The sequence below is a fragment of the Triticum dicoccoides genome, chromosome 2B (genome assembly GCF_002162155.2).
Source record: "Triticum dicoccoides isolate Atlit2015 ecotype Zavitan chromosome 2B, WEW_v2.0, whole genome shotgun sequence".
Lineage (NCBI taxonomy): Eukaryota > Viridiplantae > Streptophyta > Magnoliopsida > Poales > Poaceae > Triticum > Triticum dicoccoides.
Genome location: NC_041383.1, coordinates 704,780,674 through 704,793,016, shown reverse-complemented (window position 1 = coordinate 704,793,016; position 12,343 = coordinate 704,780,674). Strand labels below are relative to the sequence as shown.

The following is a 12,343-nucleotide window of genomic DNA, read 5'->3' as shown; positions in this document are numbered from 1 at the left end:
ATCATGTTAGCAATTGCCGCATTTTATGATTATGAAATTTGGCAAATGGATGTCAAGACTGCATTCCTAAATGGATTTCTGGAAGAAGAGTTGTATATGATGCAACCGGAAGGTTTTATCGATCCAAAGGATGCTAACAAAGTGTGCAAGCTCCAGCGATCCATTTATGGACTGGTGCAAGCCTCTCGGAGTTGGAATAAACGTTTTGATAGTGTGATCAAAGCATATGGTTTTATACAGACTTTTGGAGAAGCCTGTATTTACAAGAAAATGAGTGGTAGCTCTGTAGCATTTCTAATATTATATGTGGATGACATATTGCTGATTGGAAATGATACAGTATTTCTTGATAGCATAAAAGGATACTTGAATAAGAATTTTCAACGAAAGACCTCGGTGAAGCTGCTTATATATTGGGCATCAAGATCTATAGAGATAGATCAAGACGCTTAATTCGACTTTCAAAAAGCACATACCTTGATAAGATTTTGAAGAAGTTCAAAATGGACTAGTCAAAGAAAGGGTTCTTGCCTGTGTTGCAAGGTGTGAAGTTGAGTGAGACTCAATGCCCGACCACTGCAGAAGATAGAGAGAAAATGAAAATCATTCCCTATGCTTCAGCCATAGGTTCTATCATGTATGCAATGTTGTGTACCAGACCTGATGTGTGCTGTGCTATAAGTATAGTAGGGAGGTACCAAAGTGATCCAGGAGTGGATGACTGGACAATGGTCAAGAACATCCTGAAATACCTGAAAAGGACTAAGGATATGTTTCTCATTTATGGAGGTGACAAAGAGCTCGTCGTAAATGATTACGTCGATGCAAGCTTTGACACTGATCTGGATGACTCTAAGTCACAAACCAGATATGTGTTTATATTGAACGGTGGAGCTATCAGTTGGTGCAGTTCTAAGCAAAGTGTCATGGCAGGATCTACGTATGAAGCAGAATACATAGCTGCTTCGGAAGCAGCAAATGAAGGAGTCTGGATGAAGGAGTTCATATCCGATCTAGGTGTCATACCTATAACATCGGGTCCAATGAAATTCTTTTGTGACGATACTGGAGCAATTGCCTTGGCGAAGGAATCCAGATTTCTCAAGAGAACCAAGCACATCAAGAGACGCTTCAATTCCATCCGTCATCAAGTGTCAGAAGGGGACATAGAGATTTGCAAGATACATACGGATCTGAATGTTGCAGACCCGTTGACTAAGCCTCTCTCACAAGCAAAACATGATCAGTACCAAGACTCCATGGGTGTTAGAATCATTACAATGTAATCTAGATTATTGACTCTAGTGCAAGTGGGAGACTGAAGGAAATATGCCCTATAGGCAATAATAAACTTGTTATTTATATTTCCTTATATCATGATAAATGTTTATTATTCATGCTAGAATTGTATTAACCGGAAACTTAGTACATGTGTGAATACATAGACAAATAGAGTGTCCCTAGTATGCCTCTACTTGACTATCTCATAAATAAAAATGGTTAAGTTTCCTAGCCATAAACATGTGTTGTCATTTGATGAACGGGATCACATCATTAGAAAATGATGTGATGGACAAGACCCATCCGTTAGCTTAGAACTATGATCGTTTAGTTTATTGCTATTGCTTTCTTCATGACTTATAAATGTTCCTATGACTATGAAATTATGCAACTCCCGAATACCGGAGGAACACTTAATGTGCTATCAAACGTCACAACGTAACTGGGTGATTATAAAGATGCTCTACAGGTGTCTCCGATGGTGTTTGTTGGGTTGGCATAGATCGAGATTAGGATTTGTCACTCCGTATTTCGGAGAGGTATCTCTAGGCCCTCTCGGTAATGCACATCACTATAAGCCTTGCAAGCAATGTGACTAATGAGTTAGTCACGGGATGATGCATTACAGAATGAGTAAAGAGACTTGCCGGTAACCAGATTGAACTAGGTATGGTGATACCGACGATCGAATCTCGGGCAAGTAACATACAGATGACAAAGGGAACAATGTATGTTGTTATGCGGTTTGACCGATAAAGATCTTCGTAGAATATGTTGGAGCCAATATGAGCATCCAGGTTTCGCTATTGGTTATTGACCGGAGATGAGTCTCGGTCATGTCTACATAGTTCTCGAACCCGTAGGGTCCGCACACTTAACGTTCGATGACGATCGGTATTATGAGTTTATGTGTTTTGATGTACCGAAGGTAGTTCGGAGTCCCGGATGTGATCACAGACATGATGAGGAGTCTCGAGATGGTCGAGACATGAAGATTGATATATTGGAAGGTTATGTTTGGACACCGAAATGGGTTCGGATGAGTTTGGGCATTTACCGGAGTACCGGGGGGTTACCGGATCTCCCGGGGGCTTAATGGGCCTACATGGGCTTTAGTGGAAGAGAGAGGAGGCGGCCAAGAGGAGCCCCCCCCCAAGCCCAATCCGAATTGGGAAGGGGTCGGCCCCCCTTTCCTTCTTCCCCTCTTCCCCTTCCTCCCCCCTCCTAGTTGGACTAGGAAAGGGGGGAACCTACTCCTAGTAGGAGTAGGAATCCCCCTTGGGGCGCGCCATAGGAGGCCAGCCAGCCCCCTCCTCCACTCCTTTATATACGGGGGAGGGGGCACCCCATAGACACACAAGTTGATTGTTTAGCCGTGTGCGGTGCCGCACTCCACCATACTCCACCTCGGTCATATTGTCGTAGTGCTTAGGCGAAGCCCTGCGCCGGTTACTTCATCATCACCGTCGCCACGCCGTCGTGCTGACGGAACTCTCCCTCGGCCTCAACTGTATCAAGAGTACGAGGGACGTCATCGAGCTGAACGTGTGCTGAACACGGAGGTGCCATACGTTCGGTGCTGAGATCGGTCGGATCGTGAAGACATACGACTACATCAACCGTGTTGATATAACGTTTCCGCTTTCGGTCTACGAGGGTACGTGGATACACTCTCCCCGCTCGTTGCTATGCATCACCTAGATAGATCTTGCGTGATCGTAGGAATTTTTTTGAAATTACTTTGTTCCCCAACAGCAGCGTGACGAGTGAAAGGGTCTTGTTGGGACGGACTATGAGGAGCAAGGTGACCGTGACGAGAGCGTCAACCCAGTAGCGTGGCGTCATGGATGCTTGAAGCAACATCGTGCATACTACGTCGTTAGTCGAATGAATGGCACGCTCAACTTTACCATTCCAGGGAGTTGTGTATGGGCAGGAGAAACGCATCACCGTACTGAAAAGGGAGAAGGAAGTCTCGGTTTTGGGCAATATCAGACTCATGTCCATTGTCGCATTGGAGAGTCCGAATGGTCAAACCAAAATGCATGCGAACGTAGGCATGAAAGTGATGAAAAACAACATGCACATCGGATTTGAGTTTGAGGGGAAAAGTCCATCGATAGCAAGAAAGATCATCAATAATCAACAGATAGTACTTATTCCCTGAAACACTAGATAATGGCGCAGTCTAAAGATCACAATGTAGGAGATCAAAGGGAGCAGTAGTTTGACTAATGGAAGAAGAAAATGGTAGACAAATGTGTTTGCCGGTTTGACAAGCATGACACAACTAACCAGCTGAACATAGGTTTATTACAATGATCTAGAACTTTTTTGCTGCCAAAAGTAGCATCTCCGGGGTGGCCCAAACGCCAATGCCAGAGATCGGCAAGGCACGAGACGGTGACGGCAAGGGCGGTGGGCGCGGCCAGGGGGATGTCGTATAACTCGCCTTCACTGTTGCACCAAAGATTTTCTGCCTTGGTTGTATAGTCCTTCGCGGGGAGGCCATGAGGGTCAAATTCCACGGAACAATTGTTGTCATTTGTTAAATGACGTACAAAAAGAAGATTTTTTAATTAAATCAGGAGTAACCAAAATGTTGTTGAGGTGGAGACGGCGGTTAGGGTTAGGAAGGGTGGCAGACCATACATGACTAATGCGCATGGACGATAATTGGATATAGCGGGGACGGAGCAGAGCCTACTGGGATCCGATGCTAGATAAGTGGAGGCACCTGAGTCCGCAACCCAGCCGCTGCTAGATGAATGGAGCCAGTCCTTTCTTTGACCCTAGCTCTGGTCGCTCTCAATTATGGCGTGATGTGGTGAAAGTTAGGAACGATTTTTGTGCCCAGGTTAAGCTTGTCGTCGGCAATCGGGCTTCTATTAGCTTTTGGCTGGATTGGTGGTGCGGGGAATCCCCCTGGCTGTTTGTTTTCTGGTTTTGCTTTCGGACTGTGCTTCCCAGAGATTTCCATCTCAGATCTCTCTTGCAATAGCTGGAGCTGGGTTTTTGGTGGGTGCTCTGAAGAGTTGGAGGATTGACATCGCCTTGCTGTTAGTTTCTCATTGCTCTCGGAGGAGGCGGACTCGGTAACTTGGCCCCACAATGCTTCTGCTCGGTTCTTGGTTAAATCCCTTTACACTAGATTGATTGTAAGCTCTCCCACCTCCAAGTTCAAACATGTTTGGTGTGCTAAGATTCCTCTGAAGATTAAGATTTTTTGTGTGCCAAACCATTCATGGCAGGTTTCCTTGTTGCTGACCAAATCGTAAACGTAACGGACAGTGTCTGACTGTTGCACTCTCTACCACATCCAGGAAGATTCTAACTACATTTCTTTGGTTGTGACTTTGCTAAACTGTTCTGGAGTCGCATCTGGTCGTGGCTGGATGTTAAATAGTCCCCTTCCTCCTTTATTGAGCTCCGTACTATTTATAACCAGTTGGTCAGGCAGAATAGCACGCTTATTCTGGTTTGGCTTTTCTGTGATTTATTGGGTTCTATGGACCACTAGAAATAAATTTGTTATTGATCATATCTTTCTTATCAAACTTGCTGATTGTCTAAATTGGTTTCCTTTCTTTAGCCATGAAAATCTATATCTATATCTATATCTATACCTGCTATTAAAAGGAGAAACGCTTCTTCCTCCGTAAATTTCGTCTGTCCGTCATTAGATTTCTTTTTGTTTCGTCCGATCCGAACTACGCATTGTGGGCTTCTCGGCCCAACGAGATGCATGCTTCCAGAAAAAGACGAAACAAGCTGTTGTGGAATCGAACTCGCGACCCTTACCTCTAGTAAGTGGTTGGCTTACCATTGGAGCAACTACGGAATTGTGAAACATTGCAGCGCCACGACACATAAGAACACAACACTGTAGCCCGTCGGTTTTTGAATTATTTGAAATCATTTTAGAAAAACGCAATATCTTTTGACAAAAATGTGACATTTTTAATAAATTCCACAGATTTTAGAAAGAATCATGAATTTTCAAAAAAGTTCATCGATCTTCAAAAAAGTTCACAAAATCTGAAAATGTTCATCAATTTTTAAAAAAGTCCAGAAAAACTAAAAAATTGTTCATTCATTTTGAACAAAAAGTTCATCGATTCTCAAAAAGAGTTTATCGATTTCAAAAGAGTTCATCGATTTGATAAAAGTTCAAAAAATCAATTTTGAAAAATAGTTCACAATTCTTAAAAAAGTCCATCGATTTTGGAAAAAAAATCACCAAAATTGAAAAAAGTTCATCAAATTTGAAAAAGGTTCATCAATTTTGGAAAAAAGTTCATTGAATTCAAAAAAAGTTCATCCAATTCGAAAAAGTTCATCCAATTCAAAAAAAGTTCATCAAATTCAAAAAATAGTTCATTGAATTTGAAAAAGGTTCATCAATTTTGGAAAAAGTTCATCAATTTGAAAAAAGTTCATTCAAATGAACAAAAGAAAAAACACCGAACAAAACCGTTCCGAATACACAAGAAAAACGAAAAAAAAAGACATGAGAAGAAAAGAGTGAAGAAGATGTCCTTGGACACGTGAGTTAAGGATGGTAGGGTGGTTAGTGTATGGTGTGAACGACGAGGAGGTTGCATTTTCGATTCCACCCATCGCGCTTGCATTTTTGTGCTTTGCAACAGAAAAAAAGAGAAGGGATGATGGGCCGAGCCAAGAAGACGCATGAAGGAGGAAGGGGTGTGCGCCCGTTTGCGCAGATGCCTGTACCGGGCGCAACGGGCGCCGAATAGGATCTGGCTGAACTTGCGACCTGCCTATGAGGTATCCATCGTTGAAACCAACTGAGCTGTCCCAGATTGTTTGGCCCATCAAATAGTACCACCTGGCCTTCTTACGTCAAATCCTCTCAATTTATATACGCCTTTGAGCTTCGATGTATCAAGGATCTGTCTCAGGAAGAAATAAACTTAGGAAGGAAAGAGGACGACATGCATAGAAAGAAAGGAAGGAAGGAAATAAGATGCCGTCATGGTTTGGTGTTTGCGTGATTATTCAAGTTGCGGCCGGCCTTCTAATCTTCAATTTGACAGAGAAATAATGTAATAAGGAAGGAGAGCAGCCTTCTAATCTTCAATTTTACAGAGAAATAATGTACATGCACATTCTGATTGGGTTGTGCACAATGAGTGGATTTATGGCTATAACACAACAGTCCAGCCCGCGATGGCGATGTTGGGAGCTTATGAGCTCCAACATAACAGGGATTGGTGGTATGTGTTTCACTATTGATTCTTCTTTTGCTTATCAGCACAACGCACATGGTTTGGTGTTTGCGTTATTATTCAAGTTGCAGCCATGTGTTACATTAGGATCAAATGGCTAACAGAAAGTTAAATACTCAGAGGCGGACTCAGCTATGATTTTTTAAGCTCTCATTGTATATGTGATAAATCTGTACAGTATTCATGACGCCTCTGACTAATATTCATATTTCTAATTTCATGGCTAAAATGGAGTTTTTGTGTTAACCGTGTAGTTCTTTCTAAAGAATACTTCTATTTTTCTTCTTCTTTCCACCACCACTCTGAACATATTGATATACTAACAGCTAATCAAAGTTTTGCTAAGCTTAAAAATATTTCCTAATATAACCGAAATTTAGCTAGCATAGGCCACATAATTTGGCTTGTTCATTGCAACATTGTAATAGGTAGATAATTATTAGTTTAATTTATTCTGTTTTTATAAGGAGAGTGCGGGGGAAAATCTGTCGTGACCAGAGGGGCTTCCGAAAACAGCGTGCGACGGTGTGATACCAAGCTCATTGCATTGAAATTTATCACGTTTGTCATGAATAGGTGGATAATGTGACCATGCTGCCGAAGAGAGTAGTAACACGGATGGGTCGCTTGAAGCATGCGAGGATTTGCTTCCCCCGTCGCAACGCACGGGTATATGTGCTTGTTATTTACTAAGGAGATTGATCGAGACACAATGGAGTTGTTGATCTCGCGTGTTTGGCACACTGCGTCTTCATTATCTCAGCAAGATCAAGCTGCGCCTGCCTGCTGTTGGCTTTTGTGTGTCTAGTCGTGGATGCTTCTTCCTTTCGGTCTTCGGTAGTAGGTTGTTGGCATGTGGGCCATTTATTTTACTGAAGTTTATGCATGTTGCTTTCCTGTGGGAATGTTACTATTTCCGTTTTGGTCTGTGAGTATGTCTCAACTTTGCATGGTGACTTTATTTGTAAAATCAGGCACATGCCTTTTATGTAAAAAAATCTTTTAAAGTCTGGCCAAGTTTATAGTAAAAAATGTGAACATTCATCCTGTGTGAAAAGTACTTACATGCTTTATTATAGATTTAACAAGTTGATCTTAGTTTACAAGTTTGATTTAAGACGAAACTAACGTTAGAAGTAAATAAACGAAGGGAGTATAAAACACACATGAGACCGAAAGAAACATTTCGGTTCAGTGGCCAAAGATCTCGAACCATGTACAACAGACAGACGAACTCTTTAGACACGTTTTCTTCGTACATCCAACTCATCTCCTTCTGGCGAGTCCTCTCAACGCTCGAGTGACGCCTTCTCTAGGATGTGATGCTGGCCGTGAGATGTCTGAATCCGTCGGTCTTCAAGACGTCTGCCAGCACATTCGGGGACGACGACATAAATTTCAAGCACGCGTCCCTCAGCAGCGGGCACTGGTGCTGCTCCGCCAGGGCCAACGTCGTCGCCACGTTCTGCACGTCCAAGCTTCTGCGCAGCTTCATGTCGCACGCCTGCTTGAGCTTGTTCACCCCGTACCGATCCGCGGCCACCAGCAGGTGCTGCGTCATCGCGACGCCGCAGCCCTCGTCGTCGCCTGGCAGCGAGTCCGTGTAGATGAAGCGCAGGAGCAGCTCGAAGACCGCCGGCTCCATGTCGTGTACCTCGACGCGCTCCACGTCCTTGCGCTTCATCGAGCCGAAGAGCTCCGCGTCGAAGACCGGCGACCGCGCGGCAAGCACGCACCGGTGTGCACGGAACGCCCGGCCGCCGACCTCGATCGTCACATCCGCGCCCTTGCCGTCTTCGAGCATGCACTGGAGGTGGCCTAGCATCTCCGGCAGCAGAGCGGCGGCTGCCGGGGCGGCCGTGGTGCCTTCCGTACGAGGATTGATGACGGTGACGACGCACCTGATTGTGAGGCAGTCGTCGACGAGGTACCGCCGCGATGTAAGCTTGGATCTGCGCACAAATCCTGGAAACGTCGGGCTAATGTCCGCAGCGCAGAAGTGGTCTGTGTCCGGCGTCCTCCTGTTTGCCATCGTCCCGTGGCGGTCCACGAGTCCTATGGTGATCCTTGCCTTCACAATCATGACTGTGGTTGCTTCACGACGGAGACATACAGACGCCGCTGCGTAGCCCGGGCCCTCCGTTTCACGTTGACTATACCTCGTGGTCGACCACCCACCAGGGTAAAAGCTGATAAACCAATCGTGGCCGCCGACGGTGAAGTGACCGGAGGTCACGGCCTCGTTCGGACTGAGGTCACTGATCTGCGAGTAGTTTACCAGCACGAAGTCGTGCGACACGGACGCGCTCTCTGCCACGCATCTCGACGACGTGTCCGCTTGTCTGGGAGCTTCCCTGTTGGTTAGACGACGCCACACATCCATCTTGCCGGCCGGCGTCTCACCTGACCAACGATTTTGATGTTTAATTTTGGGCAAAAACTATCTTTCTTTGAGACAGAGGGCAGGCCGGGCAGAGAATCATGTGATGTGATGATATTATATATACATAGATGCATATACGTACACACCAGGAGCCCGAGTCGGAAACGCATACGAACCTGACTCGGTTAGCAGGGCAAAACCTTCCTACAGAAGAAAGGATTCCAAATTCCAACAAAACGGAACAGGTGTGTGCCATGGTATCTCATACTCGGGAGCGCATCACAACACAAGCAGTACACGTAGAGAAATTCACTCGCCTACTGGTTAGTTGACATACATTATTCCTAAATCCTAAAAAGTGGGCGAGTGCTCGTTTGCTCGCGCGAGCACACGCTCTCGCGCGCCGTCGGATCGGCATCGCGCGGTTGCGCGTCGATCGCTCGGACACGGCGCTGCCTCGTCGTGTGCGCCAGGTGGCACCTGGTCGTGGCGTCGTGCGAAGAGTCCCGTTGGGTGGATAAGCGGTTGTGGGTCCCGGCAGTTCTCCCCCTCCCTCCGCACTTTTGTCTCCTTCCCGTCCCCCCATTTCGAAACCGTCCCCGAGAGCTCCTCCCAAATCCACCAAATCCGGAGCAGTTGGTGGCGGTGCGGCGATTCAGTGGCCGTCTTCCGGCGTAGTGAGGAAGGGACAGCGTGCGCGGCGTGCAGGGAGTGGTTAATCGGCCAGGCGCGCGTCGGTGCGGCGACTGGGGCCATACGTCGGTGCAGCCGTCGGAGGCGGAAGGCGCTGCAGCGCCGGAGACGCGGGCGAGGAGGGTCGACGCGCGCGTCGGTGCGGCGACCGGGACTGTTCATCTACACCCGCAGCATACAGCAGCAGTCGGAGGCGGAAGGCGTTGCAGCACCGGAGACGCGGGCGAGGAGGGTCGACACGCGCGTCTTCGCCGTGTGGTTCGCGCGGAGGAGCAGAATCACCTTGCTGCTTGGCGGAGGGCAGAATCGCAGGTCAGTTCATCTCGATCCCATTTTGTGTAGGCTTGTCAGATCTCGTGAGTTTTGGGCGAAATCACTGAGTACCTTTGCCATTGTAAGAGATTAGGAAGAGATTATGCATAGGTTAACTGATTTGAAACGGATTAAGCACTCGTTAGATTTGGTTTTGATGCTGGTGAGATAGGATTTAGGGTGCATTTAAGGCTTGGTGATGCTCAGTAGGATGTCGTGGCGTGTGGAGGGATAGGGAGGGAGATGTTCTCATGCATAGTTTGTGTCCTAGTTTGTTGATCTACTGACTTGCGCAACAACTGCTCATAGGATGCTCATATAGTTGCCTAGCACTTTTTTTTCATGCAACAAATGCATCTATGCTATAGGTTCCTGTTGTTGAAATGTTTGTGTATCAGGTTTATGTGCTGTGGTTCAACGCTCGTGTTCGTTTTGACTGAGTTGTAGATATGTATGTCAGTTTGCTTAAGTTTTGTGACTGAGTTGTCATACTTTTTTGCTGGAGTTTTGTTAGTCAGTTGCCTGAATTGCCCTCAACTGTTGCCTATTGTGCCTGGCTTGCTCAAGTTTTGTTAGTCAGTTGCCCTGACATGCCCTCAACCGTTTTTTACCTAGTGTCTCTGTGCAATGCCTGGCTTTTGCTCAAGCTTTCTTAGCCATTTGCCTGAAATGCCAACATGTGTTGCCTAGCAGCCACCATATGTTCTTACTGCATTTGTGTAATCTCAAACTTGCTCAAGCTTTCTTAGCCATTTTCCTGAAATGCCAACATGTGTTGCCTGGTGATTGATGTGCAACAGTTGTTTGTTCTCCTTGTAGTCATGTTTTACTTAGGTTTTTTGTATGTACTTTTGTATTAATGTTGTAACATAGTGAAAATCAGATAGTTTACAACCCTACAACCCTTTCCAGGCTCCACTTTTTTGTAAATTGTTGTTTGCTTAGTTTAGTAAGAATTTTAGTCAAATGAATTTGTTGCATGATATACACTTTTTTCAGAACAACATGTGATTTTTTTTGTGTGCGTGAGGTAGGAAGTAATTCAGTAGAGGGAAGTTAATAGGGTGGCCCTATAATTGGCCCTATTTTGTAGGACAGTTTTAAGCATTTCACGAGAATTCATTCTGTGATTTTTTGTTCTAGGTGCCTTGATTTGTTTTAGATTCTATAGGAAATGTAGAGGGAGGGTAATAGGGCCAATTATAGGATAGTTTTGTATTATAATGAAAATCAGATAGTTTACGACCCTTTTCATTGCCCACTTTTTTTAAATTGTTGTTTGCTTAGTTTAGTAAGTATTTAGTCAAACAAAATTTGTTGGATGATATAGAGTTCTTTTCAGAATCATTTTTATGATGAATCTCACTGTTTGTCCCTTAAATATGCAGCAGAAATTAGATGGTTGGGACAAGTCATAAGTCAAAACAGGATGGACCTACTGGATCAAGCCATGACGACCTTGCATCTCATGGGAATGAAGAGCACCAAACACAGGTGTGCACATGCTCGGGAAGTTTTTATGTTCTTCCTGTACATAACAGATTATGTTTTCCATTTTTTATTTATTTATGTGGTTTCTATCTTCCAGCAGCAGTGCACCAATAACTGGGTACAAGCGTATGAGAACTAAAGCAGTTGCTGCAAGGGGGAAGCGCCCTGATGATATCATTAGTAACGAGAATAGTAACGAGAGCCAAGCTGCAGATGTTGGGAATAAAAATGTCGAATGTGCATACGTCGACCAACCTCCAAAAGCAAAACGCCAGAAGACGGGAGGAACTGAGGTATTTTGCATAATTGCCCCAGTTTCACTTAGCAGTTGCCCAGCAATGATGCATAAGTTGCCTATGTTGTGATGAACTTTTTTCCCTTCCCTTTTGCTAATTCCCTTTTTCTGTTTTTTCCTTATGTGCAATAGAGTCGTAGGAACAGGGCATCCCCTGCAAGGCTCTTCAAGTTGAACAAGGACTTGGTTCCTGACCAAAAGGGTGTCATCATCGGAAGAGAATTTGGTGGCATTCTGGACCTTGCAACGAGTAGCATGCCCGGAGATTTTAGCCAGTGGATAATGAAGCATTACGACCCGGAGATTTCGCAGATAGTCATTCCAGAAAGGGGGAAGATTCCTGTAGATGCCGCAAGTGTCCGTAGGATATGGGGTTTGCCCAACAGGGGCAGGAAGGTGTGCTTCGAGAATCGGCCTGAAATCACAAAGGCAATGTACAGTATTTACAACATCACATCGAAGAACTCCCCAACCCTCACAGAATGGTGCAAGATGATCGTAGACATGGGAGGATCTCATGATGATGACTTTGTCCGCGCTTGGCTAGCTCTTGTTTTTTCATGCTTCCTTGCCCCTTCAACTAGTTTGAGCATTTCCCCAAAGAGTTTCCCGGCGGTCATGGATGTCAATGGAATAACG

General features: G+C 45.2%; 1 protein-coding gene across 1 annotated transcript; it reads right to left on the bottom strand.

Moving 5' to 3' along the window:
- Positions 1–7,768: 7,768 nt before the first annotated feature.
- LOC119361191 (BTB/POZ and MATH domain-containing protein 3-like) lies at positions 7,769–8,913 on the bottom strand. The gene has a single exon (XM_037626520.1). It carries the CDS (start codon positions 8,911–8,913, stop codon positions 7,843–7,845), a length of 1,071 nt encoding a protein of 356 aa, XP_037482417.1. The 3' UTR covers positions 7,769–7,842.
- Positions 8,914–12,343: the final 3,430 nt, after the last annotated feature.